The 26,618-nt window shown below is 32.4% G+C and overlaps 8 protein-coding genes across 9 annotated transcripts; 6 read left to right on the top strand and 2 right to left on the bottom strand.

Annotated features, from left to right (window-relative positions):
• The first annotated feature begins 23 nt into the window (after positions 1-23).
• LOC107365034 (nose resistant to fluoxetine protein 6-like) lies at positions 24-2,919 on the top strand. Of its 2 annotated transcripts, XM_025161380.2 has the most exons (4): positions 24-454; positions 584-811; positions 880-2,270; positions 2,372-2,919. In XM_025161380.2, the coding sequence occupies exons 3-4, from the start codon at positions 915-917 to the stop codon at positions 2,876-2,878; spliced, it is 1,863 nt and encodes a 620-aa protein (XP_025017148.2). In that variant the 5' UTR covers positions 24-454; positions 584-811; positions 880-914; the 3' UTR covers positions 2,879-2,919. The 2 variants fall into 2 exon arrangements, with proteins under 2 accessions (XP_025017148.2, XP_015787987.2); XM_015932501.3 differs by lacking the exon at positions 24-454 and having other exon boundaries at positions 461-811.
• A 4,069-nt stretch (positions 2,920-6,988) lies between these two features.
• On the top strand, positions 6,989-9,499 carry LOC107365032 (nose resistant to fluoxetine protein 6). The gene is made up of 3 exons (XM_015932500.3): positions 6,989-7,335; positions 7,432-8,831; positions 8,910-9,499. The coding sequence occupies exons 1-3, from the start codon at positions 7,077-7,079 to the stop codon at positions 9,414-9,416; spliced, it is 2,166 nt and encodes a 721-aa protein (XP_015787986.2). The 5' UTR covers positions 6,989-7,076; the 3' UTR covers positions 9,417-9,499.
• Positions 9,500-11,799: 2,300 nt separating this feature from the next.
• On the bottom strand, positions 11,800-13,265 carry LOC107364730 (uncharacterized). The gene is made up of 3 exons (XM_015932168.3): positions 13,131-13,265; positions 12,840-13,029; positions 11,800-12,770 (listed from the first exon to the last, which is right to left on the bottom strand). The coding sequence occupies exons 1-3, from the start codon at positions 13,233-13,235 to the stop codon at positions 12,079-12,081; spliced, it is 987 nt and encodes a 328-aa protein (XP_015787654.1). The 5' UTR covers positions 13,236-13,265; the 3' UTR covers positions 11,800-12,078.
• Positions 13,266-13,928: 663 nt separating this feature from the next.
• On the top strand, positions 13,929-15,338 carry LOC107364735 (vascular endothelial growth factor A). Its single transcript, XM_015932177.3, has 4 exons — positions 13,929-14,173; positions 14,350-14,746; positions 14,812-15,016; positions 15,079-15,338. Exons 1-4 carry the CDS (start codon positions 14,045-14,047, stop codon positions 15,092-15,094), a joined length of 747 nt encoding a protein of 248 aa, XP_015787663.2. The 5' UTR covers positions 13,929-14,044; the 3' UTR covers positions 15,095-15,338.
• A 98-nt stretch (positions 15,339-15,436) lies between these two features.
• On the bottom strand, positions 15,437-16,441 carry SsRbeta (signal sequence receptor beta). Its single transcript, XM_015932180.3, has 3 exons — positions 16,161-16,441; positions 15,707-16,001; positions 15,437-15,622 (listed from the first exon to the last, which is right to left on the bottom strand). The coding sequence occupies exons 1-3, from the start codon at positions 16,328-16,330 to the stop codon at positions 15,488-15,490; spliced, it is 600 nt and encodes a 199-aa protein (XP_015787666.1). The 5' UTR covers positions 16,331-16,441; the 3' UTR covers positions 15,437-15,487.
• A 994-nt stretch (positions 16,442-17,435) lies between these two features.
• On the top strand, positions 17,436-19,342 carry AP-1mu (adaptor protein complex 1, mu subunit). The gene is made up of 2 exons (XM_015932161.3): positions 17,436-18,382; positions 18,537-19,342. The coding sequence occupies exons 1-2, from the start codon at positions 17,710-17,712 to the stop codon at positions 19,130-19,132; spliced, it is 1,269 nt and encodes a 422-aa protein (XP_015787647.1). The 5' UTR covers positions 17,436-17,709; the 3' UTR covers positions 19,133-19,342.
• Positions 19,343-20,957: 1,615 nt separating this feature from the next.
• LOC107364740 (uncharacterized) lies at positions 20,958-22,854 on the top strand. Its single transcript, XM_015932183.3, has 4 exons — positions 20,958-21,489; positions 21,740-21,853; positions 21,920-22,042; positions 22,302-22,854. Exons 1-4 carry the CDS (start codon positions 21,280-21,282, stop codon positions 22,332-22,334), a joined length of 480 nt encoding a protein of 159 aa, XP_015787669.1. The 5' UTR covers positions 20,958-21,279; the 3' UTR covers positions 22,335-22,854.
• A 355-nt stretch (positions 22,855-23,209) lies between these two features.
• Usp5 (ubiquitin specific protease 5) lies at positions 23,210-26,581 on the top strand. Its single transcript, XM_015932131.3, has 5 exons — positions 23,210-23,415; positions 23,621-23,746; positions 23,848-24,027; positions 24,097-25,890; positions 25,987-26,581. Exons 1-5 carry the CDS (start codon positions 23,320-23,322, stop codon positions 26,317-26,319), a joined length of 2,529 nt encoding a protein of 842 aa, XP_015787617.1. The 5' UTR covers positions 23,210-23,319; the 3' UTR covers positions 26,320-26,581.
• Positions 26,582-26,618: the final 37 nt, after the last annotated feature.

Below are 26,618 nucleotides of genomic sequence, written 5' to 3'. Positions count from 1 at the left end.
TGATAAATATTTTCACTAAATCAATCATCAATTGATCAATAAATCACGAAATTGTAATTTTAGTAATTTTTTGAAAAATATTGCTTTGTGATGAAATTTGAAACGCGTTTTCAATGTTGGCGCTGTCAAGTTTGTTAGATGCTATTTTGATAAGGTATTTTTATCCTAACGGATCTAATGATCAACTTAAGTCATTGTTTTCATTTATCAATCATTAAGTTAACCACATTTTTTCCTTGTTTTGATTAATATCTTTATACAATCAACCAACATGTCAATCCAAATTATTTTACTGAACTTGAATCTCATAATTGGTTACCAAAACAATAGTTGGACTGAAAATACTCATTAGTATTTAAATCGTCAGATTAACGAAACTCGATGATGGCAATCTTTCAATAACATTTTTTGGTCAAAATGGTTTTATTTAATTCTCCCAATCAAATTGAGTGAGGTAAAGTAAAAAAACTTTAGTAATCCAGCTAAGTTTGATGGAAAAAATACATTTTCGATTAATTGAGCCTCATTTGTGCAAAATTTTACTCAACATCTATGGTTTTTTATTTTATTTCATCATTTTTAGCTTTATTCTTCAGTTATGGAGTCTCAGCAACCAATTCCAATAGTGATTACCTCCAATCATGGTCTAAATTTGAAAATTTTACTTCTTCTTTGGTCACTAACATAGCCACTGATTTGGATTATCATCTACAGAATGTCATAAATCATTCAAATATATCGCAAGAGTGCTCTAACTCATTGTTGAAATGGGTTAATGATCTGAAATCAACTGACCCAACGGCCGTTAAACGTTAGTAAAGTTTTGTGTATTTTTATCACATTTTTTAACACAGTTTTGTGTGTTTCTTTTGTCTTCAGAATTCGACTCATGGGGACGAATACCGAGTGGTTTAATGTCTGGTGGATGGATTGATCATGGTGGTTTTCATGAATGTTTATCTCTGGATAATAGTCAATATTGTCTTTTGATGGCCCATCTTCCACTGATGAATGAACATCAAATTGAAGGGTTTGACCGACCCTACAATCCAGCTTATTTCAACTTTTCAACTCGACTATTCCAATCGGTTGCTAATTATGTTCATTTTTTTCGCTACATGAACATAACATCAGCATTGTGTTTACCTAAAGGCTGTTCACCTACAGAGCTGACAACATTAGCTAATGAAACAGCTAACAATTATTTAAACACTGGATTAATAGTGAATGTTGATTTATGCCAAAACCGATATGAACATGTACCAGTTACGTGGGGTCAAATTATTTCATTGGCTATCATTGCTTCAGTTATAATCATCACTCTTATCGGAACTTATTGGTCGACTCCAGGAACCTTCATGTATCATTTCAATTTCAAAAATAACTGGAGAAAATTGTTTGCCCCTGTGACATTAAATAGAGACGTAGTTAGAAAGCAGTATCGCTTAGGATCTACTTTAACCTATCTCAATGGAATCAAAGCAATAACCATGTTTATTTTGATATTTATTCATCTGGCCTTCACAATTTTACCAACCAATTTCAAGACATCATTTACCATGTATGACTTGACAAGAGATCCGTCCATCAACGCCTTTTTTATCGGTGGCTACATGACCGACACCTTTTTCTTAATAACTGGCTATGAATCAACTTGGACACTATTGAGTCGAACTCACAATCAACATAGTAGATCTTCATTATCATCATCATTCAATCTATTTCCATACTTGATTCTTCGTTGGTTACGATTTGTCCCTTCAATTATCTGGATCATAGTCTGTAGTATTATGGTATTTTCTCGCCATTCCCAAAAATTAATAGGAGGTCCACTTTGGGGTCACAAGAGAGCTGCTGGTTCAATATCGAAATCTTGCGAGGATAACTGGTTCTTCCATGTTCTCTTCGTTGCCCACTTTTTTGACACTGCCGATGATTTTGGTTACTGTCTTCTTTCAGATTGGTACCTTGAATCGGATTATCTATACCATTTAGCATTTATTCCAGTGATATATGCATTTTTGCGGGGTAAACCCAAATTTTCGATTTACTATGCCCTCTTTATGATCATCTTTGGTTCAATAACCACTTGTTTAATCATCGAGCTACACGGAACTCACCATACCTGGTTAACAACTACTTTCCCTAATCGAGCTTTCTTTAAATATCTAACTGCGATTCACGGTAAACCTTGGTCTCATCTTAGCTCTTATTTCATGGGTGTTTTAGCAGCATTTTTTGTTACCAAAATTAAACCACAATTTAAACAGGTTTGCAATTAATTACAAAATCATAACGTAGTGATAATTTGTTATATTGTTTCTTTTATATTGACAAACTACTTTTTTCATTTTTCTTTCCTTCCCCTTAGGTAACTAGTAAAATTATCTGGTTTTCCTGGTTTGTTTTGTGGTTAATTTTGTTCAGTTATGATTTTGCTATCAATAAACGATCTGAACCCATTGGATTTGGCATCTCATTGCTGTTTGCTGGAACAAGTAAAATAATATGGAGTTTGATCATCACTTGGTTCATTTATTGTTTACACCATCGCTTGATTTCACCCAAAATCGAGTCCTTTTTTTGCTCTTATCCTTTAACTGTCCTCTCCAGAATAAGTTTATCTGTTTTATTGGTTAATCTGATGCTGATGATGATTCGTAATGCCACTTATCAAACAACTACTTACATGGTTATGGGTGAAAAAATATTTAGCCTAGCTATCCCTATGTACGTTACTGTTTATACAGTTGCTCTATTTTTCTCTCTTTTAATTGAATCTCCGACAAGAAATATAATCAAGTCAATCATTGTATTAAATAAACATTCGTCAGAATCTAAAAATTCAAATCAAAGTGAGATGGATTCTCTTAAATAATCTTTATGCTTAATAAATAAATAAATTGCAAATTGTCTAAACTGTATTCCATTAATTGATTTCATCTGTTTAGAGAAAGTTTCCTACCGGTAATGAGTATTAGATCATTCAATAAGTCTGCATGTGAATTTAGTTGTCAACTAACTTAGATCACTGAAATAAATTGGGCTGATTTGATATAAATCAATTCTAAGTAACATAATTTTAAGCAACAAAGCGACACATTGTAAGAGTTAATAAAAGACACGAATTGACACAAATGGGTAAAAATCGGGTAAAAATAAATTTCTTTCGTATTTAGATTCTGTTAGTTTTGTAGAGACATAAAAACTAGGTCCATTTATGAGATTACAGAGTTTCTCTGACGAGCAGTTTTCAAGAAAATAGAGGCCAAAGTAGAAACTTCGATCGCCTTTTGTGCAGCTATGGAAGCAAGCTTTTCATGAAACTCATTTTTCTGATGTAAATTTCAATGGCCAACCAGAAAATGGCTTTAAATCGGAGAATAAAATTTTCTGTCTTCTGTAAAACAGATAAGATCGACTTTCAGTTAAAGCGACCGTATTCTGTACCCGTAAGAGTTAGCTGTCTTAAACTTATCATCGGTCCATAAAAAGTGCTGGTACACATAATGGAGTGAACAACTTTTTAATTCTTTGAACAGTTCTCTTGCTTTGGATCATTGGTCATAAAACTTTGAACCTCAATATTTCGAGAATGGTATCACCTAAAATGATCATTCTTTGACCAACATTAGATAGCATCATGGACTATAATATACAGAAAAATCAAATTACTAAAGATTCTACAGACAAATTCGTAGCATTGTTTTACTTATGTTGACAGATTTGCGTTGCTTTATAAAGTTAAATGGTTTCTCAAACGAGAATCTTGTGTGTGAGGAGAATATTCATTATTAAATGAGTTGGTTCATTTTAATTCAATTTTCAGTCACAAAACGCTATAGCTCATAATAAAATCTAATGTTTGGTCAAAGAATGATCATTGTTGGTGATGCCATTCTCGAAATATTGAGGTTCAAAGTTTTTAGATTAATGGCCTAAATCAAGAGAACTATCGATAAATTGAACAAAGTATTCAATTGCTATTGTCAACCAACAAATTTTATAGCCAAATAATAGGTTTCAGTCATCTAACTTTAACGGGCACAGAATTGTGTCGCTTTAACTGAAAATCGAAGTTATCGGTTTTGCAAAAAAGAGGAAGCTCAATTTCTCGAAATAAGTACATTTTATGGTTGATCATCAAAAGTTGCATGAGAGAAATAAGTTTGATGAAAAAATCTGCTTCCAGAATCGCACAAAAGGCAATTGAAGTTTCAACTTTAAACTCGATTTTCTTGAGCGCTAATGATCGGAGAAGCTTTTAAATCGCACAAATAGGCTCAATTTTTATGTCTCTACAAACCAACTGAGTCTAAATACGAAAGAAGTTTATTTTTACCCGTTTTTGTCCATTTTCTCTCAGTATTTGTCTCAATTTGTGTATAAATGTTCAATATTGTGTTAGTAATGTCTTTTTATCAACAACAGAATCACTTATGTTAAAATTATTAACACAATTGACACTAATTGGCAAAAATCGAGTAAAAATAAATCTCTCTCGAATCCAAACGCTGTTAGTTTGTAGAGAAATAAAAAGTGAATCCATTTGTGTGTTTTAAAAGTTTCTCTGATGAACAGTTCTCGAGAAAATCGAGTTCAAAGTTGAAACTTTGATTGCTCTTTGTGCGATTCCGGGAGCAGATTTGTCTATCAAACTTATTTTTCTGATGTAAATTTAGATAGTTAACCAGAAAATGTACTTCATTATAAGAAATAAAATTTTGCGTATCTGTAAAACAGTTCACTTCGATTTTCAGTTAAAGCGACATAATTCTGTGCCCGTTAAAGTTAGATGACTGAAACCTATTATTTGGCTATAAAATTTGTTGGCTGACAATAGCAATTGAATACTTTGTTCAATTTATCGATAGTTCTCTTGATTTAGGCCATTAATCTAAAAACTTTGAACCTCAATATTTCGTGCATGGCATCGCCTACAATGATCATTCTTTGATAAATTGAACAAAGTATTCAATTGCTAATGTGTCCCAACAAATTTAGAAACCAGATAATAAGTCTCAGTTATCTGACTTTAACGGGCACAGAATTAAGTCGCTTTAACTGAAAATCGAATTGACCTGTTTTGCAGAAAAGAGAAAATTTTATTTCTCGAAATAAGTACATTTTATGGTTGATCATCATAAGTTTTCCCAGCAAAATAAGTTTGATGGACAAATCTGATTCCAGAATCGCACAAAAAGCGATCGAAGTTTCAACTTTAAACTCGATTTTCTTTAGAACTGTTCATCAGAGAAACTTTTAAAACACAGAAATGCATTCAGTTTTTATTTCTCTACCAACTAACAGAGTTTAAATTCGAAAGAAATCAATTATTATTCGATTTTTGCCCATTAGTGTCAATCGTGTTAATAATTTTAACATAAGTAATTCTGTTGTTGCTTAAAAGACACTATTAACACAATTATGCACATTTATGCCCAAATCGACACAAATACTCAGAGAAAAATGGGCAAAAACGGGTGAAAATAAACTTCTTTCGTATTTAGACTCAGTTGGTTTGTAGAGACATAAAAGGTGAGCCTATTTGTGCGATTCAAAAGCTTCTCTGATGAACAGTTCTAAAGAAAATCGAGTTTAAAGTTGAAACTTCGATCGCTTTTTGTGACATTCTGGAAGAAGATTTGTCCATCAAACTTATTTTGCTTGTGAAACTTTTGATGATCAACCATAAATGTACTTATTTCGAGAAATAAAGTTTTCTCTTTTCTGCAAAACAAGTCACTTCGATTTTCAGTTAAAGCGACATAATTCTGTGCCCGATAAATTTAAATGACTGAAACTTATTATCTGGCTTCTAAATTTGTTGGGTCACATTAGCAATTGAATATTTTGTTCATTTTATCGATAGTTCTCTTGATCTTGACCATTAACCCAAAAACTTTGAACCTAAATATTTCGAGAATGGCATCACCTAGAACCATCATTCTTTGACTAAACACTAGATCTCATTATTAGTAATAACATGATACGATTGAATTTCGATTTAATACATTTAGTAATGAGTATCATTCTGAAAAATAAGAATCGTTTTCTAAAAATTATTAAACTTTGTCACTTTAACTTTAACAAATGTATCATCTAGTGCATTCAGCAAGAATTTCTGACTGAATAGTAATATCAAATCGGGTTTTTCATCGGGTAATTTGCATCAATCACTTTTTGCTACATCAATCGCATTGTTAATTAGCTGAACATACACGCGTTAAACGTTAGTAAACAGTTCTATCATGTTTGTGCCTGAATCTACACTGGAAAGGTCCAATGGTTGAATAAAATTACTGTAATGAGTGAAAGTTTTGTTTTCAATCATATTTATTAACACAGTTTTGCATGTTTTCATTTAACGAAACAAATTGACCAGTCATCATCGGGAGTCCACCTGTATAATGTAATTCCTATGGATGCTTACAAGAGCAATAAAATTACGATTAAGAAAGGAAAAACAAATTAATTCATAAACAAGAAACATGGTTACAAGTTTTCAGTTGAAACCTGAAATCCTTCAGTCGATCTATTGCAATCTTAAATTTTTAAATTCAAAGAGGCCCTTTTTATAAATTTATCGATCACCTGATCCCTTTATAGTCACGGTAAATCTAAACCAATTATCAATAAAACCCGATCTTAGCTTTACATTGCAATTAAAAGTTACAATGACAATTATATGCATCTAAATAAACTGGATTATTAAGCTAACTTTTCAAATAATGGTTGATTTAATGAAAGGATATTCGCTGTTGGCGCCGGCAACATTTTTAGAGGCTATTTTGATAAGAACTTTGCTCTCAGACCGATTTGGTGCCTGTTTTAATCGATCAATCAATAGACTAACCATATTTTTCCTGTACTGATTGATATTCAGATTAACGAAACTTAATGATAGCGATCTTTCAAGGATATTTTATTTTTGTCAAAAGGGTTTCATTTGGTTCTCCCAATCTAATTGAGTGAGTGATCAAACTAAATGATCATTAGTGCTCCAGCGGATTTTGATGGTAAAATTACATTTCGATTAACTGAGCCTCATTTGTGTAAACTTTTACTCAACATCTATGGTTTTTTATTTTATTTTATCACTTTTTTCTTTATTCTTCAGTTATGGAGTCTCAGCAACCAATCCCAATAGTGATTACCTCCAATCATGGTCTAAATTTGAAAATTTTACTTCTTCTTTGGTCACTAACATAGCCACTGATTTGGATTATCATCTAAAGAATGTCTTAAATCATTCAAATGTATCTCAAGAGTGCTCTAACTCATTGTTGAAATGGGTTAATAATCTGAAATCAACTGACCCAACAGCCGTTAAACGTTAGTAAACAGTTTATTTTTGTGTCTCAATCTAAAGTTTGTAGTATTTCTATTGCATTTTTTAACACAATTTTTGTGTGTTTCTTTTGTCTCCAGAATTCGACTCATGGGGACGAATACCGAGTGGTTTAATGTCTGGTGGATGGATTGATCATGGTGGTTTTCATGAATGTTTATCTCTGGATAATAGTCAATATTGTCTTTTGATGGCTCATCTTCCACTGATGAATGAACATCAAATTGAAGGTTTTGACCGACCTTACAATCCAGCTTATTTCAACTTTTCAACTCGTCTATTCCAATCGGTTACTAATTATGTTCATTTTTTTCGCTACATGAACATAACATCAGCATTGTGTTTACCTAAAGGCTGTTCACCTACAGAGCTCACAACATTAGCTAATGAAACAGCTAACAATTATTTAAACACTGGATTAATTGTGAATGTTGATTTATGCCAAAACCGATATGAACATGTACCAGTTACTTGGGGTCAAATTATATCATTGGCTATCATTGTTTCAGTTATAATTATCACTCTAATCGGAACTAACTGGTCGACTCCAGGAACCTTCATGTATCATTTCAATTTCACAAACAACTGTAGAAAATTGTTTGCCCCTGTGATATCAAGTAATAATAATAATAATGAAATTAAAAAGACGTATTGTTTAGGAACAACTTTAACCTATCTAAATGGACTCAAAGCAATAACAATGTTTTTCATGATTTTTGTGCATTTGGCTATTACCATACTTCATACCAACCTAAAAACATCATTTACAATGTACGACTTGACTAGAGGTCCATCCATCCACATATTTTTCATCGGTGACTACATGACCGATACCTTTCTGTTGATTACTGGATTCGAATCAACTTGGACACTATTGAGTAGAACATACAATCAACAGAGTAGATCATCAGCCGCATCTGCATTCAGACTATTTCCATACTTGATTCTTCGTTGGTTTCGATTTGTCCCTTCAATTATCTGGACCATAGTCGTTAGTATTTTGGTATTTTCTCGCCATTCTCAAAATTTAATAGGAGGTCCACTCTGGGGCCATCAAAGAGCTGCTGGTTCAATATCGAAATCTTGTGAAGATAATTGGTTCTACCATGTTCTCTTCATTGCCCACTTTTTCGACTCTGCCGATGATTTTGGTTACTGTCTTCTTCCAGATTGGTACCTAGAGTCAGATTATCTTTACCATTTAGCACTCATTCCAGTGATATATGCATGTTTACGTGGTAAACCCAGACTCTCCGTTTACTATGCGCTCTTCATGATCATCTTCGGTTCAATAACTACTTGTTTAATCATCGAGCTACACGGAACTCACCATACCTGGTTGACAACTACTTTCCCTAACCGAGCCTTTTTCAAATATGCAGCTGCTATTCATGGCAAACCTTGGTCTCATCTCAGTTCATACTTCATGGGTGTTTTAGCAGCATTTTTTGTAAACAAAATTAAACCACAATTTAAACAGGTTTGTCATTAATGATACAATGTAAACATAATGATTATTTTGTTTAACTGACAGATATTTTCTTGTATTTCCCATTAGGTAACTAGTACAATTATCTGGATTTCCTGGTTCATTCTGTGGTGTATTTTGTTCAGTTATGATCTTGCTATCAATAAGCGATCTGAACCCATTGGATTTGGTATCTCATTGATGTTTGCAGGGACAGCTAAAATAATATGGAGTTTGATTCTCATTTGGTTTATCTGTTGTTTACATCATGGTTTAATATCGCCTAAAATTGATTCCTTTCTTAGTTCTTATCCTTTAACTGTTCTCTCCAGAATAAGTTTATCTGTTTTATTGGTAAATCTGATGATAATGACCATCCGTAATGCCACTTATCAAACAACTACTCACATTAATTGGGGTGAACAGACATTTAGCGTGGGAATCCCTATATATGTAACGATTTATGCGGTTGCGTTTCTTTTCTCGATTTTAATTGAAGCTCCGACGAGAAATATAATCAAGTCAATGATTGATTTGGATAAAAACTCGTCGGAATCTAAAAGTTCAAATCACAGTGAAATGAATTCACCGAAATGACGACTGTTAATTAATATGAATTTTGTCTAACTTATACAATATGTATTACAATAATATAATAACAATAAATTTGTTTTGGCTTACATCGATTTTAATTATTTGTAGAGAGATTTGTACCAAATCAAATTTACTTTTTTGTAATCAAAGAAAAGATCAGTAGTCAAACTTTAAGTCAAATATCGACATATTGAGCTTTCTAATAAATTATTGATCAAGCTTTAGATTTGTGACAAAATTTTCAAATATTTGGTCGCAATCATTGATGGTTGATTAATGAGCCAAAGACCTTACTCAGCCACACGTGAATCAATTGATTGCTACTGTAAAGACGCGATCAACAAAATTAACACAACTATTCACATTGATGCACAAATGGGCGAAAATCGGGTAAAAATCAATGTTTTTCAAATTTAGACTCTGTTAATTTGTTAAGGCATTAAAGATGAGTTCGTTTGTTGCTATTTAGAACTTTCTCTGGACAATAGTTTTCGAGTAAATCGAGCTCAAAGTTGAAACTTCGAACGCCTTTTGTTCAGCTATTTAAGTAGATTTCTTCATGAAACTCATTGGCATTGATCTAACTTTTGATGGTCAATCTGAAAATGCTTTTTATTATCTGGAATAAAATTTAGTGTTCCTGTAAAACAGATCACTTCGATTGCCAGTTAAAGCGACTTCATTTTGTGACCGTAAATTTTAGAGAGCTCAAACTTATTATCTGTCGATAAAAATTGATGGTACTCATCATGGCGCAAATAGTTTTTTAAATTTATCGATAGTTCTCTTGATTTTGGCCATTGACGTTAAAACTTTAAGCACCAATATTTCGAGAACGGTAGCGCCCACAAGTATCATTCTGCGACCAAACATTCAATTTTGTTATGAGAAGTAACATGATATGACTGAAAACAGAAGAAATCTGAGCTAATTCATTCGATATTGAATATTCTTCTAACGCATTATAAGTAACCATTTACCTTTGTTAATCTGATATCAAATCTGACAACCTAAATAATACAATGTTATAACTTTTGATGTAGTTTCTTAAATGATCTGAAATTTCAATATATTATATCTCATAATGAAAACTAATGTTTGGTCAAAGAATGATGATTATGGACGCTATGGTTCTCGAAATATTGAGGCTTGAAGTTTTAAGGCCAATGGCCAAAATCAAGAGAACTATCAATAAATTGAAAAAATTATTAGCTTCATATTGTTTACCATCAATTTTTATGGACTAATCATAAGTTTGAGCTTACTAAAACTTACGTTCACAGAATGAAGTCGCTTTAACTGGAAATCAAAGTGATCTGTTTTACAGAAACATTAAATTTTATTCCAGATAATAAAAGGCATTTTCAGATTGACCATCAAAAGTTACATCAATGCCAATGAGTTTCATGAAGAAATCTACTTCAATAGCCGCACAAAAGGCGTTCGAAGTTTCAACTTTGAGCTCGATTTTATCGAAAACTATTGACCAGAGAAACTTTTAAATTACACATATGGACTCAGAATCTATGTCTCTACAAACCAACAGAGTCTGAAGTTGAATTTTATTCATTTTTACCCGTTTTTGCCCATTTTTCTCTCACTATTTGTGTCCGTTTGTGAATAAATGTGCATTATTGTGTTCATTGTGTCTTTTTAGCACGAACCAAATGCATTGTTAAAAATATTTATATCCAAAACATTGTCCATGCAAATAACATTAGAATCATTTCAAACCTTCGTTTCAAGGTACATCTAAACTCATTCCTCATCAATTCAATTCCAAGGCCTTAGCATATGCTTAAAAATTTGCTGTTCATTGAATAACAAGAAGCGGGTTAAAGACACAATGGTAACAAATTAAATGGGCAAAAATCGGGTAAAAATAAATTGCTTGCAAATTTAGACTCTGTTAGTTTGTAGAGACATCAAAACTACGTCTATTTGTGCGTTTAAAGATTTCTTTGATCGGTAGTTATTCATAAAATCGAGCTCAAAGTTGAAACTTCGATCGATCTTTGTACAACTATGGAAGTAGATTCATGAAAATCATTGCATCGATGTAACTTTTGCTGGTTTTATGATTAGAAAATGCCTTTTATTATATGAAATAAATTTTAGTGTTCCTTTAAAACAGATCATTTCGATTCTCAGTTAAAGTGGCCGCAATCGGTGACCGTAAGAGTTAGACGTCTTAAACTTATAATCTGTCGATAAAAATTGCTCATACACATCATGCTTTTAATACTTTTTTCAATTTTGTAACAGTTCTCCCGATTTTTACCATTGGCCTTAAAACTACTAGGCTCAGTATCTCGAAAATCATAGCATCTACAATCATCATTTTTCGACCAAACATTCGACGACAAAACATCAAAGCATTGTGTGATTAAATGTCAAATATAATTGATTTATTAATATTAATGAGTACAAGAAGACTATTGTTAGAGTCGATCAGGATTGTTCACAATTGGCAGATTGTTTCCTTTCTTTGATGACTATAACTTTTGAAAATAATGCTCACAAGCTTTTTGAATAGTTTAGTTCAATTTCGCTCATCTTTGGTGGCATTGATGAACTATTGGAGGTTTGAAGTGGACTTGGAGTCGACGAAACAGTTCGACTTTCAACAACTCCAGGGAAAACATTTGATGAAGCATGAGATGTTTCACTTGGCCGTAACTTGATTAGATAAAGTTGAAGCTGAAATTTCATCAATCGGGTTAGAAGTTGTAATCATAAGCTTTGATGTGGTGGTAATTTCAGGCTGATCGTCTGGTTTTGCTTGTCTATACTCTAATTCATTTGGCGGTAACGGTGTCAAACTTCGTTCTGAGGTTATTAGAGGTTCCATTGTTGTAGATGATGTTACAACTAAAGTGTTATTTTCAATGTATATCTCGCTTTCACTGGTACTCGATGATGGCGAAGATACAGCATTGGTGGTTTCATTTTTCTTTAAATCAGGGTTTGGATAATTTGACGTATCTTCTTCAAGATTTACACCCAAATTGCCTGATGTAGCTCGGTTATTGTTTTCAAGAGAGTTATTCAATTTTGAGAGTGAAATTGAATCATTCAAATCTTTCTTTAAACTCTCAACTATTGATGAATTAGGAACGAGCGCATTTTCATTATTTGGATATATTTCCATTGAAGGCAATTCCAAAACTTTTCGATCATCTGATTTTCGCCTTACATTCACATTCAAAGTTACTTTGTGATCTAAAGCATTAACCTTCTCTACCGATGGTTCCATCACAATTTTAAAATCTTCTAAAGTCAACAACGAATTTTCAGGCGAATCGGGTCCATCCTTCTCATAAGATTTATCATTATTTGTATTGTTACCAATATTATCTGAAATGATTTTAAATGAATCAACAGTTAATATTCAAGGCTTAATATGCTGAAATTAGTCAAACATACCGTTAGTTGGAGGATCTAAGACTAGACGCTTACGGTCTATCGAAGGTCTATCATGAATCATTGGTGGGGCCATATAAATACACGTACCCGAAGTACATTCAAGTGTGTTATTTAAATTAATTTCAGGTCTGCTGCCATTGTCAATCGGTTGACTGATGTTTCCTTGTTCCGAGGTTCCAATTGTCACAGCCTAATGGTTGAACAAAATTCAAGTAGCAATGAAATGCCATGACAAAATTATAGTCATCTTTGATGAGACTGATTGTTAACTATGATAATATCATTACTTACATTTGTTGGTTTACAATCAAATGATTGGCTGAATATGGAAACCAATATTGTTATTAGAATGAATCTTGTAACTGAATTTAAATGAAAACATTTTAATGGAGTCATATTTTGCTGCCAAGCATAAACAATTGAAGTTAATAAGGTTGCTTTAATCACAAAAGTATCATTCTGATTAAATTCATAGATAGACGTTGTCGCTACGCAGTTAACCTTTAATTTTAATCAAGTGGTTTGAAATAAATTGCTGTTCCAAACAGTTTATAGATTATTTGCCGATTTATGCTTCTTGAGTGATTATTATCTGCAAGACAACCATTTTTATTCAGTAATTATCGTCTTCATATTTTGGACTTAAATTAACTTTCATTGTGAACATTCCCAAGGAATTTAAAAGTTCCTGTATTGTAGATGTTCAGGATTAAGCTTTCGAGCGCTGAATATCCTCTATGTAGTGGTCTAGCAAATCTAAATATAGATGAACTTTTCTAGAATTTTATTTCAAAATATTTCTTTTCAGACTTTGAATAAATTTTGTATAACAAGCGATAAGTATTAAGAGTAACCAACGTCATTCGGTTGTTTTTGGCTGCTTTCAACCAGTCATGTTGATTTTTGTTCATGAAATTTATTAAATTTATTAATATTTTCATTGATTAAGCCTTCGTTTCTCCTCCTTTTTCCTTGGCTTCGTTTATTTTACTCAGCATTCTTCCGTGAATCTTACTCAACCAGCTTTTTTTATCAGTCTTGGTCTTTGATCAAACTGGTTTTCCATGTTTCCAGTTATTTTTGCTCAGAAAAACGACAAAATGGTTGAAAATCCGCTGATTTTTGACTAAAACCATTAATTATTTACCATTTTAATTGTCTTTTATTATCATCATTTGTACCATCGCTAAAATTCATTAAAAATCATGTTTAATCTAATTATCCTATTACTAACTATTCATTGTACATTCAGTGCTCGGCTCAGTGAACCAACATCTAGTTCCAGCGGCTCATCGGGTGCAATTGTTTTCCCAAGTGCTCAGAGACCTCAAAGTGTAAGTCAATCACATCTTTTTAATAATCAATTCAGCTTACAGTCTTTTCAAGTCATTTGATGTTGAATATTATTTTACTTAATAAATAGTTGAAAGTTCAGAGTTAAAATCATTCAAACCTCAAAAATTTCAAGGTATAATTAATAAATTTGTTTCTGTTTTTATTCATTCAATAGCAACAAAACTCATTTGATATTGCTCTTTTAAGGACTGCTGGGTTAAGGAATGTGAGTGATATCTTTGCTACTCTCGGTATTCATGAAGAAAATGAAGATCCTCTTGCAGGGCGAAAGAAAACAAATTATGCTGAACAAGCTGTTTGTGAACCTGAATTACGAACTGTTGAAGTTGGCGATCAAAGAACTGAATCGGGTGAAATATTTTTCCCCAGATGTGTTCGAGTCTTGAGATGTGGCGGTTGCTGTGATATCAGTGATCGAATGGCTTGTACACCAACCAAAATATCACACCGAGATGTTAAACGGGCAAAAATACGGCTACGACGATCAACAACACCTTCCGCCTCCTCACAGACTATTCAAGTTGAAGTGCATGATGAATGTCGTTGCATGTGTAAGTCAATTTTGATCAATTTTCGCATTCACTAGCTTTCTCATTTACCTTCATTTCAATTTTAGGTAAAGTAAAAGAAGAGCATTGCAATCCCAGTTTACATGTTTACCAAGCAGATCTTTGTAAATGTGCTTGTAATAATGAACAAGATGCCGTCGCTTGTCGTAATATGGCTCCGGCCAAATCATGGGATAATAACGAATGCAAATGTAAATGTAGAGACGTTAAACATTGTCCATCAGGAACTGAGTTCAGTCATGATACTTGCAAGTAAGTTCAGATGTAATATTCAGTTCAATTCAACACACTTCTAATTGCTAATTTATTTTCAGTTGTGAGGCCTCTTAAAGAAGTAAAAATGGTCAAGTCATTCATGATGGTCCACTATGCTACTCATCAAACAATTACTTATGGGTGAAACAATCTTCAGCCAAGCAAATCCCTAAGTACGAATCTGTTTAAACAATTGCTGTCTTTTAATCTTCAGCACGAAATCAATGATTGTCTTAAATAGGAAACTCGTCAGAATCTAAAGTTAAAATCAAAGCGTTCACTTAAATAATCGCCTATCAATAAATAAATTAAAACCTTGTCTCGTCTGTACTAAACTTGAACGGCTAAATATCTCCTGATTGGACAATTTTTCTCATTTGGTAATTAATGAAAGTGACACGAAAGAAGAATTCAGTATTACCCATGGAAAATAATTTTAATATAAATTCTAAAATTTTAAATTAACGATCAGTGTTTTTTAGCCGCCTTAGCTTCTTGTTTAGCTGCTAGGATCGCGTCATATTTGCTTTTACTGCTGAACCACAAGTAGAAAGGTATCACTAAAGTTGGCATGGACATAACGGCAAATGCAATCCAATCAAGCTGTAAACAAAAAGTAAAATAATATTTTAGATTGAAATGAAGATTGAATTGAGGTAGACAGTCTAAAAATCAAAAAAAACTTACAATGTGAGGTGAAAATCTTCTGTCAAATTCTTTGAGTGAGACAATATACCCTTCACCGGGTTCACTGGTAAAACCAACTTGGACATCTTTTAAATCTTCTTGAGGTGAGTAACTGACTTCAGCAGAGGTGAAGTTGAATTGACCCCAAACACCAGGCTTTGGACGATAAACAACTGTATGTGAAACATTCTGGTTTGGTGCAATCCTAGGAATGGTAAATGAGCTGATACCACTGATCACTTGGAAATATTCCTCAGGAAGATTTACATCTTTGATTGTAACATCAACAGCAGCACTGTGAAGACAAAAAACATTATTTTAACATGACTGAAACTGTTCATTCCTAATTTTGCGGATAGACTCATGTTTTTCTCAACATGGTAATAAGACATGTAAGAAATAGAGTTTTATGAGCAATACACAATAGGCAATGCACAAACCACCAAATACATACCTTTCACCAACATTGTAGATATTGTAGCTCACAATTAAATCTTTATTTTCAACTAAGTATTTATTGAGAACCTTTTTCTCAACCAAAAGCCGGGCTGGTGATACAGCTTCTCCTTCAGCTTGACACAAGGCAGCCAAAAGCAGAAATACAAAGGCAGTGATGAATCTCATTTTGAAATTTTCTATGAATTAGAAGAAAAAAAACTAACAAAGGTTACAATCAAAAATAAGAAACAAAATACAGTTTAAAATAGAGATAAGTTGATTGATGAACACTTCCTAATTCCACCGTGGAGTTTCCACGTACACTTTTTCTCAACACTCAATCTTTGAACAGATAACGCCACCTAACCGATACACATAACAGTATAAAAACCTTACTCATTGTACTTGATTAAGAATGAGATCATTATTATTGATATTAATAAAACACTTATCTCGAAATGTTTAAAACAAATTTAATGCAATATAAATAATAAACAACAATATACTCACGATTAATTAACTTTGATCGAGAAATTTAAATGCTGGTAAAATTAGGTTGCAAGAAAAGCTCCAAGATTTCGACCGCTTCAAACTTTCTTCTTGATATTTAATTCAACTAAGCTTCACCTATTAAAATGGATAATTTAATTGAATAGTTCAAGATCAAGACAGAACTTTAGAAAGAAAAGATTTACAAATCAAAACTGCAAAATAATCACAAGTTCAATTGAAATCTTCAATTACTGAAAGATAAACATTAAAATGTGATTTAAATATCTTTTCATCTTCACTGGAAATAGCTTATTTTCACTATTCACCGAGCAGCGTCATTTCATGAGTTGCAATCTTTCTTAATAGATCTTAAGGTGAAATTATCATTGTTGATTGATTTCATGAGGATGATAATTGTTATTCAACGAATGGAAATTTAATAATGTAAACTTATAATCGTAAAGGTTAAAATCAAATTCGATTCAAAATTAATGTTCTTCCATAGAGATCAATGGAAAAGTGAAGTGCGGTTTCTCAATAAGTGACACAAACCGTGAATGTTTAACCAACTCAACGTGATTACCATCAGATTTTGAACATTATGATCAACCGTTTGCTTACATAGCTTTTCATTGAACAATATGAACTATCCATTGAACATTGGAATTTAGTTCAAGAGTTTTCAGTGAATAATTTTGACTGAATACTTGTTCAGGATTCAGATCCACTATCTAAATCCAGTGACGGTAAATTTATGCGGCTATGAGTCACAGCCTATGACCATCTCAATTTTATCAACTTATGAGTTTTAAAAAACTCAAAATCAACCTAATTGTTTACCTTTTTTCTTTTTAAATAGTTTGGTTATAATTTTTGTTTCAGTTATGGTTAATTTTTCTAACCCATTAGTTTTACCATTCTGAGGAACAAGTGATACCTGTATTTGCATTTAAATATCTTTCAGTCTCCATTTTTGCCTTGTTACTCATTATATCTTCATTCTGTGATTCAGTGTTATTTTTATTCACCCGTCGATTTATAAATATAGATATTTTTTTGGTTTCAAGTGAATCATGTCTGCCTCGGGTTTATACTTTTTAGACCTTAAGGGCAAAGTTCTGATATCTCGTAATTATCGTGGAGAAATCGAGATGAATCGGATTGAAAAATTTATGTCTTTAATTATGGAGAAGGAGGAGGAAGGTTGCCTCTCACCTATTATAAAGTACAATGACGTTACCTTCATGTGGATTAAATATAATAATTTATATATCGTTGCATCAACTAAAAAAAATGCTAACATTGCTTTAGTATTTGCATTTTTACACAAAATTGTCTCCGTCTTAGTTGACTACCTAAAAGAATTGGAAGAAGAAAGTATTCGGGATAATTTTGTTCTCATTTATGAATTGTTAGATGAATTCATGGATTTTGGATATCCTCAGACCACCGATGCAAAAATTTTACAGCAATATATAACACAAGAGAGCCATAAAATGGAAGTCGCACCTAGGCCACCCATGGCAGTTACAAATGCAGTCTCTTGGAGATCAGAAGGAATTAAATACCGAAAAAATGAAGTTTTCCTGGACGTTATTGAATCAGTTAATTTGTTGGCCAATGCCAGTGGAAATGTGTTGAGATCAGAGATTGTTGGCTCTATAAAAATGAGAGTTTATCTAACTGGTATGCCCGAATTAAGACTAGGCTTGAACGATAAAGTTTTATTTGAAAGCACTGGTAGAGGTAATTGACCAACTTATTTGTCCTCTTGATGTTAACTTTGCACACATTTGTAGCTCTGTTAAATCATTTCTTCAAGTATCTTTACAGCTCATCTTCATTTTATTTACTTGTTATCATGATCTAATCTACTGTTTGCTCTATTTTTTCTCACCAGGTAAAAGTAAATCGGTTGAATTGGAAGATGTCAAATTCCATCAATGTGTTCGCTTATCACGATTTGAAAATGACAGAACCATTTCATTTATTCCACCTGATGGTGAATTTGAATTGATGTCATATCGCTTGAATACCCATGTTAAACCATTAATTTGGATCGAATCAGTCATAGAACGTCATCCCCATTCCAGAGTAGCTTATATGATAAAAGCAAGAAGTCAATTCAAAAGGAGATCAACCGCAAATAATGTTGAAATAGTAATTCCTGTGCCTCATGATGCTGATTCACCTAAGTTTAAGACATCCATAGGTTCTGTTAAATATGCGCCTGAACAAGATGCTATTATTTGGAGTATAAAGTCTTTCCCCGGTGGTAAAGAGTTTCTAATGAGGGCTCATTTTGGTTTGCCTTCAGTCATTAGTGAAGAAACAGAGGGTAAACCACCGATTCAAGTTAAATTTGAAATACCCTATTTCACAACTTCTGGTATTCAAGTCAGATATCTCAAGATAATTGAGAAAAGTGGTTATCAAGCTTTACCATGGGTTCGTTATATCACTCAGAATGGTGACTATCAATTGCGGACAAACTAGTTAAAATTGTACTTTTGACCGATTGCAATTTATTTACATTTATTCACAAAAGGGACTGAGCAGATTTTCAATTTATTATCAGAAACTTATACAAAAAATACATAAATATAAAAACATTTATTATAAACCAAATAATGTCATCAATCATCATATTATTGTAATTCACTCTTTATTTCAAAAGAATAGTGCACTTATAATTTTTCGATTTCGTATATTCAAATATTAAGTCATAAGTTATTTTTTCTGCAAGTATTATTGATACAAATATTCAAGAATATATTAAGAAAAAAAGAGTTAGAAATGGACCAAATACAAATTTAGATAAAATATCTATTGTGATGCTTAAATAGAATCGTGTTCATTTTATCTCAAAAGAATCGCACATTTAGATGCAGAGACAATCATAAATACAAGAGAATTGATTCCTCCCCACTGATTCAAATCTCGCCTCAATCGGAGTGTTAATCTTTGTTATTAGACCTTATTATGACAATTAAAGTGTTCAAACGTTTCCCAAATACATTTTAAGTTTATTAAGATTTGGATCGATAAAATTAGGCTTGATAAAAATAGAATGGCTCATCGTCTGGCTTAAGATTTCAATCTTCTGTTGCCTCAGATGATTCCGATAGCGTTATGAGCATTACCATTGGTTCACAAGGTGGGTAATTCAAGGTCTCATTATCGGAAGGTGAAAATCTGTTTGAGCGAACCGGTACCGTAACAATTTCCTCGTCACTTTTAATTTCTTCATCCATTCATTGGTGTTTCTTGAACGCAAACCAGATACACTTTGTTAAACAAAGAGACAATACGCATTTGATGGAAAAACTGAAAACAAATGATTACAATTAAATGAGAAAATTCTCAATCTATTAATGATAGACAAGGAAGCTTGTTATGATCTTATGATCTTACGATCTTACTATTACTAAAGTCCGCTCAGTTATGAATGCTTACAGTTTACTTGTTAGTAGATCATCAAATTCAATGGCTCGTATAATCAAATGTAAAGTTGTGAAAGTTTCATGTTAAAATGGTTAAACATTCATTCAATATTTTAATGTGTGATCTTTAATTAATTATGCTTCATCAAAAATCTCCCTTTTTACTTATTGATAATCACTATTACATGCACACCTGGCTATTATTGAAATACTGATAATGTTGGGAATGAGGACTCTTAAGCTTGAAAAATAATAGTCAAGTCCAAGAATCAATGAACCAATGATAAACAGAGAAAATTGGGGTCGAATGTTTTTTTCGCTCTATTGAATCTGATCGGTTTTAGTGCCTTACTGAATAATATAACTCGAATGATCTGTAGCCAGGTTGATTTGCCTTGATTAACTATTGCGAATGAAATTAGAGTTGAGTCTCAAGTTCTGGTAAATGAATAACAGATTGCACCATTGAAAGCAGACAGATGATGTAAAGATTGGGTTAAAACTGGATGGACTTCCAAAAATTTGAAACTTGGCTTTGGTTAGAGGTTAGAACTGCATTCAGTGTAACTGTAGATTATTTCCATTCATCATGATTGATTCATCAGGCTGAGAATTAACGGTGATGATTATATTTGAAAAGAAGTCTTTGGGTTAATTGGAGCGTTGCATATTTGTTGAACAGATAGCAAACTGACAATAGTAACATCAAATTGATGATCTTTTCTTAATCTAATTGTGGTTCTTCAACCCAACAGTAGCAGCAAAAACACAATAATAATAATTATAATAACAGTAACAACAACGTCAACAACAAGAACATGATCAACAATTGAGTGTCTTGAATGGGTGTGAGATAATAAGGTGGCTCATTATGTTCATTGTAACAGTCGATTCAAGTTAACGTGTGTTACAACTTCATTTTTTTCAACTCCTTTTTCTCCTTTCTTTTCTTCTTGTTAACAAACGTTTCTATCAAAATTTAGTTGTAATTAACAGTAAAAGGTTCAAAAATTGATTAATGGATTAACTCATTTTAATAATTTCAAGTTTAGTGGTTAAATTAATGTGTTGTCAATTTTTAAATTCAAAAATTTGTTATCAACTCATCGCCTGATTCATCAGAGTTCATCATTTGTTTTGCCTTTACTTTCTTGGCAAAGCTTTTCTTTCTCTACCTTTTTTTGCCGCTCGTCAGCCATTATGGTTTTACTTCGCTTGTGTTTATGTGTCTTCACATTGGTGTTTTTAATCACAATTTGTGAAAGTAAAAAGGCTTATTCTCGTGATGAAAAGCTCGGTAAAACAGGACTGAACCCTATGATAAAGCAGAAATACTGTAATTTGGAGAACTATCTTCTCGATGAACAGAATCACCAAATTTTTGAATGCATCTTTAAACCAACTCATGTGGTAAGTCTTTGCATTGATTTCAATTTATTTTTCTTCTACTCATAGCAGTTAATTTCCGTTCATTGATGTCTGAAATTAAGCTTACAGCTGATTAAATTTGAAAATGTTTGCTCTGAATTTGTTTGAAGTGAATGTTTCGTATAATCAGTAAATGTGAAGATTAATTTATGTATTTCAACTGACCAATATTCAATAGTCTGATTTATTATCTTGGATGTTTATTATTAAACTGTTTTTTCCATGTTAACAGAAACCAAATGAGATTCGGGATTGTGTTGAAAAGTCATTTCCATCTGATGATTTCGAGACATCTTACCATAAAATGAGGAAAGCTGTTTGTACCAAAGATATCACTTTGAAAGAGGTATATTTTATTAAATTTTATGTGATAAACAACGCTTTTAATGATCTTAAATTTTCTCTCCGACAGTTCGTTATGTGCATCAGGGAAGGTAAAGGCCTCAACCATGGACATATTGTGGATAAATGTTTACTAATCAAATCATCTAAAAAACGAGAAAACTGTTATGATAAAATGCAAAGAGATACAATGGTTAGTTAACAAGTTTACAATACACTCGAGAGCCCAATCAAAGCAATTTTTCGCAACGAGTGTATAATGAATTTCCAAATTGAGCTAATTTTTGTCTGATTTTTTACTGAAATTAACTCAAGCAATTCACATCTTTTGTAATCATACATCAACCTTCCTTTTATTCATCCTCTAAACATCTAACATTCAAAAGAGATGTAATTTCCCTTTACTATATTACATTTTTAATATTTTTTTTGTATTTTGTCTTTTTTTCTAGAAATGTTTTGTCAATATTCTTGGAATCAAATGATCAAATTGACCTTACTCGAAATTACTATTGGTATTGCTTCCTAAACTCCATTCCATTCTGTTATCTTAATAACACCTTTCGTACGACCTTTCATACGATTAACCTGGAAATTATCTATAATTCAACTGAGAATGGATTTTTACCTCTTTTATCTGATTATATTGTCAACAAAGCTCATATTTTTTGTAATTTTTTAATTGAGCGTTTATTTTGTTATGTTTTTATGAAAAAATACAAACTTGTTGATTGATTTAACCCTGACGCCAAAATCAATGATTAGAGGTTGAGATGTCATAAATGCGTTTCATACTCGTAGCGAGAACGGAAATGCGTAATTGTCATTTAATTTATTGATTTCTACCATTATTTACCCCAAAAAAGATAATTTGTACTTAATTTCATTGTTAAATAAGGACCAAATTTCTTAGAATTGAGTACATTTAACCGTGAAAATCAAAGTATTATCTAAAAATACGAATCATGTTGCTCTTCAAAAGCAAAATAAAATGAATGGAAGATATTAATCTTGATTTATTCATCAGCAGAGGCCTATTTGTTAACAATTAATAGCAAATGTGCAATATTTATATTACAAGCATAGATTTTTATTAAATTTTGTCAACAGTTATGGTACAGAATTTCGATTTGGATTCGGTTCAAATTGTCTTGAGAAAATTATCTACAATCGAAATAATTATTCAGATAATTAATATAATAAATTAAATATCTAATCTCAGAATCTTTCTTCCAAAGAAAATTCAGACAAATCTTGACTGGTTAATCTTTTTTATATTACGTAATTACATAACGATCCCTTTTTGCGGTGAGAATCTTGGCAAATCAAACTTGAAATTTAACTTTTCATTAAAAATTGCTGTTCTGATCATCTCATGAGTTGGTTAATTTGAATTATTGCAATATTGCTCTTTTATTTTGTTTCTCTTATTGTCATTAATAACCTTCCACTTAATTTGAAGTGTCAATTATGGATCTACTTGTAGAAAATTTACCAAATATCCGGGTTCCAGCTATTGGTGATAAAATTTTCAAAGATGAATGTGTCTACAGCTATGATACTCCGGTAATTCATTTTATTATTTATCAAAAAATGTGAATCATTGTTGCTTTTGGTATTGTTTGCTTTCTTAAATATTGAGTTGTCATAAATGGTTGCCAATCAATAGTTGGTTTTATCGATAGAAGAAATAAAACTCTCTGCAAAACAACTGTTTTACTATGTTCTCTGTTAAAAATATTTGATTTTTCATCTTTCATTTTTCATCCAGGAATCCGAGGATGGGTTATTTGTTTGTATGCGAACATTTCTTGGTTTTAGCGCCAAATATGTCAACTTAAACTACGAGAAAACCAGGTCTAGAGTATACCTTAAACTTAAGAGGATTAAAATTCATGTAAGCATTGGTGAAAAATGTATCTTGCTAACCAAGTTACAGCCTTTTTCTCGTCTTTTTTAATTCTAAGCCTATCTTTTCTTTCCTTCTTTATTTTTTAGGAACCTAGCGAAACCGGTGATGGAGAGCAGCCAAAGAAGATTACTAAACTTGCTATCGGTCTCGAAGGAGGTTACAATCCCGGTGGTGCTGGTAAAGTTTCTTATCATGAGCAAAACGAAATAGTTATTCTTCCTGAATATGAAAGAATCCCATTGCCCAATGAAAATCTACCAGAAAAGGTGACTATCCTATCATTCTGCCCCCTCTGTTTGCAATAAGTGTATATTAATGTTTTCTTCTCTTTAAAGGTTTTGGCCTGTGTGTCCAGTATACTTGCTTCTGATTCTGCTTTTTTGTCTGAAGAAATAAATTCACTGAGTGGAACATGGGATGGTGAGAAAAGGCAGATTACCAAACATGCCTATAACCTTCCTCAACTTGAAAATGGTGTTAAAGTTAAACCAGAAGGCTGGAAGTGTGAAAAATGCGACCTTAAAGATAACCTCTGGTTAAATTTAACTGATGGTGCTATTTTATGTGGAAGAGGATTCTTCGACGGATCTGGTGGAAACAATCACGCTGTACAGCATTATGAACAATTTAAATATCCGCTTGCAGTTAAACTGGGTACCATCACTTTTACCGAAGAGAAAGTATCAGCTGATGTATACTCATATGATGAGGATAGCATGGTCGAAGATCCACTTTTACATAATCATTTAGCACATTTTGGTATTGATGTTAAAGCTTTGCGAAAAACGGAAAAGACAATGCTAGAGCTAGAGTTGGATTATAATCAACGTATTGGTGAATGGGCAATCATTCAAGAATCTGATGCTAAATTGACTCCAATCACTGGACCTGGGTTTACGGGCATGGTTAACTTGGGTAACTCTTGTTATCTCAATTCGGTTATGCAAGTTATTTTTACCATTCCTGATTTTCAACACAAATATCATGATAGAAATATCTTCTGTGAATCACCTTGTGACCCAACAAATGATTTTACCACTCAAATGGCTAAATTATCTCATGGTTTACTATCTGGTGAATATAGTATTCCTTTACAACCTGGAAATGATAATTGTATTGAACAAGTTGGAATCAAGCCTACCATGTTTAAAAATTTGATAGGACGAGGACATTGTGAATTTTCAACAAAGCGTCAGCAAGATGCTCATGAATATTTTCTTCATCTGGTTAACCTGATAGAAAGACATCAAACCGGCAATGGATCTTCGTTGAATCCTTTAGATAGCCTAAAATTTGAGATTGAAGAACGTATAGAATGTAATCAATCTCACAAGGTATCTTACACAACCAGATCAGAATACATCTTGTCATTGCAAATACCATTGCACAAAGCACTAAATAAGGAAGAAGTAGCTGCATACGAGGAGAAGAAAAAGAATGCTGATAAGGATGAAAAGATAGATCTTGTCCGATACATTGTTCCTCTAGAAGCATGTTATGATTCATTAATTGAACCTGAAATTATTGAAGATTTTTACAGTACAGCAGTTAACTCTAAAACAACAGCCTCCAAAATAACCAAATTGCGAACTTTTCCAGATTATTTAATGTTACATATTAAAAAATTTGAATTAGACACTAATTGGGTTCCCAAAAAACTTGACGTTTCTCTTCAAATTCCCGATGAAATCGACATCTCTCATTTACGAGGAAGAGGATTGCAAGAAGGTGAAGAGCTTCTTGAAGATACAGTAGCCGGTGCAGCAGCCGGTGGTAGTGACCAACATCTACATCCTCAACAATTACCCCAACAAGCTCCTGTAGCAGAACAAATCATCGTACTAGATTCTAATCATATTGACAGTTTAAGGGAATGTGGATTCAGTTTGGATGCTGCTAAAAGAGCTTTAGTTCGAACTCACAACACTGGTGTTGAGGCTGCTCTTAACTGGCTCTTAGAAAATAGCAATAATCCTGAAGTCAATCAACCTTTCTATGAGGATGTTGATATTAGAAATACTGCACCAAAACCTGCAATCGATCAATTCGTTCCTGATTCCAGTGCCTTGGATTCGTTAATTAATATGGGAATCACTCGAGAAAGAGCTACTCGTGCACTCAAAGAAACTGTAAGTATTCTATTACTGAAACTAAATTTTTTAAGCTTCAATATTATCATCAAAATAAATTATTAATCCATTTTTTTACTTTTCTTTCTTTCTCAGAATAACTCAGTAGAAATGGCTATTGATTGGATTTTTAGTCATGATGAATCAGATGAAGGATTAATGCAAGTTGATGCTGTTACTGTTCCTAATGTCACTTCATACCAACAATCTTCAAAACCTCCAGGTTCTCCTCGCCCATTGCGAGATGGAAATGAAAAATATAAGCTGATAGCTATTATAAGTCATATGGGAACTTCGCCTATGTGTGGTCATTATGTTTCGCATATCCTTAAGGACGGTCATTGGGTGATTTTCAATGACAATAAAGTTGCTATCTCTCAAAATTTACCTAAAGATCTTGGTTATCTATATCTATATGAAAGAATCTGATCAAAAAAAAAATTGTGATAATCAAATCAATTAGCCCAGTGTGTAAAGTTATCTCGGTAACTAACATCAGCATCTTTTTTTGTCACATAATACATCCATAAAAACGAGTACATTATCATCCGATATTTGAAACTGTTCTTGTTTTTTCTATTCAAATTGTCAACCAATCCATTGTTTACTTAACCAATCAATATTTTCTAGTTGATTCATTTGACAAAAAAAACAAGAAAAATGATTAAAATTGATGACATCTTTGATTCAATTCTTTGCCTCTGTTATTTCATTAATATTTCCTATCA

This window comes from Tetranychus urticae, chromosome 3, assembly GCF_039701765.1.
Source record: "Tetranychus urticae isolate SD_2017Ah chromosome 3, NJAU_TeUrti_SD_1.0, whole genome shotgun sequence".
In the NCBI taxonomy this organism is placed as follows: Eukaryota; Metazoa; Arthropoda; class Arachnida; order Trombidiformes; family Tetranychidae; genus Tetranychus; species Tetranychus urticae.
This window is presented reverse-complemented; position numbering and strand designations above follow the sequence as displayed.

What these genes read in the sequence shown, in the direction of transcription:
- LOC107365034 (XM_015932501.3), top strand. Translation starts at nt 553, where the DNA reads ATGGTTTTTTATTTTATTTCATCATTTTTAGCTTTATTCTTCAGTTAT. An exon ending in TGACCCAACGGCCGTTAAAC is followed by an intron (nt 812 to 879) that starts GTTAGTAAAGTT and finishes TTTTGTCTTCAG; the next exon opens with AATTCGACTCATGGGGACGA. An exon ending in TTAAACCACAATTTAAACAG is followed by an intron (nt 2,271 to 2,371) that starts GTTTGCAATTAA and finishes CCTTCCCCTTAG; the next exon opens with GTAACTAGTAAAATTATCTG.
- LOC107365032 (XM_015932500.3), top strand. Translation starts at nt 7,077, where the DNA reads ATGGTTTTTTATTTTATTTTATCACTTTTTTCTTTATTCTTCAGTTAT. An exon ending in TGACCCAACAGCCGTTAAAC is followed by an intron (nt 7,336 to 7,431) that starts GTTAGTAAACAG and finishes TTTTGTCTCCAG; the next exon opens with AATTCGACTCATGGGGACGA. An exon ending in TTAAACCACAATTTAAACAG is followed by an intron (nt 8,832 to 8,909) that starts GTTTGTCATTAA and finishes ATTTCCCATTAG; the next exon opens with GTAACTAGTACAATTATCTG.
- LOC107364730 (XM_015932168.3), bottom strand. Translation starts at nt 13,235, where the DNA reads ATGACTCCATTAAAATGTTTTCATTTAAATTCAGTTACAAGATTCATT. An exon ending in TTGATTGTAAACCAACAAAT is followed by an intron (nt 13,030 to 13,130) that starts GTAAGTAATGAT and finishes TTCAACCATTAG; the next exon opens with GCTGTGACAATTGGAACCTC. An exon ending in CTTAGATCCTCCAACTAACG is followed by an intron (nt 12,771 to 12,839) that starts GTATGTTTGACT and finishes AAATCATTTCAG; the next exon opens with ATAATATTGGTAACAATACA.
- LOC107364735 (XM_015932177.3), top strand. Translation starts at nt 14,045, where the DNA reads ATGTTTAATCTAATTATCCTATTACTAACTATTCATTGTACATTCAGT. An exon ending in GTGCTCAGAGACCTCAAAGT is followed by an intron (nt 14,174 to 14,349) that starts GTAAGTCAATCA and finishes TTCATTCAATAG; the next exon opens with CAACAAAACTCATTTGATAT. An exon ending in TGATGAATGTCGTTGCATGT is followed by an intron (nt 14,747 to 14,811) that starts GTAAGTCAATTT and finishes TTTCAATTTTAG; the next exon opens with GTAAAGTAAAAGAAGAGCAT.
- SsRbeta (XM_015932180.3), bottom strand. Translation starts at nt 16,330, where the DNA reads ATGAGATTCATCACTGCCTTTGTATTTCTGCTTTTGGCTGCCTTGTGT. An exon ending in ATCTACAATGTTGGTGAAAG is followed by an intron (nt 16,002 to 16,160) that starts GTATGTATTTGG and finishes TTGTCTTCACAG; the next exon opens with TGCTGCTGTTGATGTTACAA. An exon ending in GAAGATTTTCACCTCACATT is followed by an intron (nt 15,623 to 15,706) that starts GTAAGTTTTTTT and finishes TTTTGTTTACAG; the next exon opens with CTTGATTGGATTGCATTTGC.
- AP-1mu (XM_015932161.3), top strand. Translation starts at nt 17,710, where the DNA reads ATGTCTGCCTCGGGTTTATACTTTTTAGACCTTAAGGGCAAAGTTCTG. An exon ending in ATTTGAAAGCACTGGTAGAG is followed by an intron (nt 18,383 to 18,536) that starts GTAATTGACCAA and finishes TTTTCTCACCAG; the next exon opens with GTAAAAGTAAATCGGTTGAA.
- LOC107364740 (XM_015932183.3), top strand. Translation starts at nt 21,280, where the DNA reads ATGGTTTTACTTCGCTTGTGTTTATGTGTCTTCACATTGGTGTTTTTA. An exon ending in TCTTTAAACCAACTCATGTG is followed by an intron (nt 21,490 to 21,739) that starts GTAAGTCTTTGC and finishes CCATGTTAACAG; the next exon opens with AAACCAAATGAGATTCGGGA. An exon ending in AAATGCAAAGAGATACAATG is followed by an intron (nt 22,043 to 22,301) that starts GTTAGTTAACAA and finishes CTTTTTTTCTAG; the next exon opens with AAATGTTTTGTCAATATTCT.
- Usp5 (XM_015932131.3), top strand. Translation starts at nt 23,320, where the DNA reads ATGGATCTACTTGTAGAAAATTTACCAAATATCCGGGTTCCAGCTATT. An exon ending in TTAAGAGGATTAAAATTCAT is followed by an intron (nt 23,747 to 23,847) that starts GTAAGCATTGGT and finishes TTTATTTTTTAG; the next exon opens with GAACCTAGCGAAACCGGTGA. An exon ending in ATGAAAATCTACCAGAAAAG is followed by an intron (nt 24,028 to 24,096) that starts GTGACTATCCTA and finishes TTCTCTTTAAAG; the next exon opens with GTTTTGGCCTGTGTGTCCAG.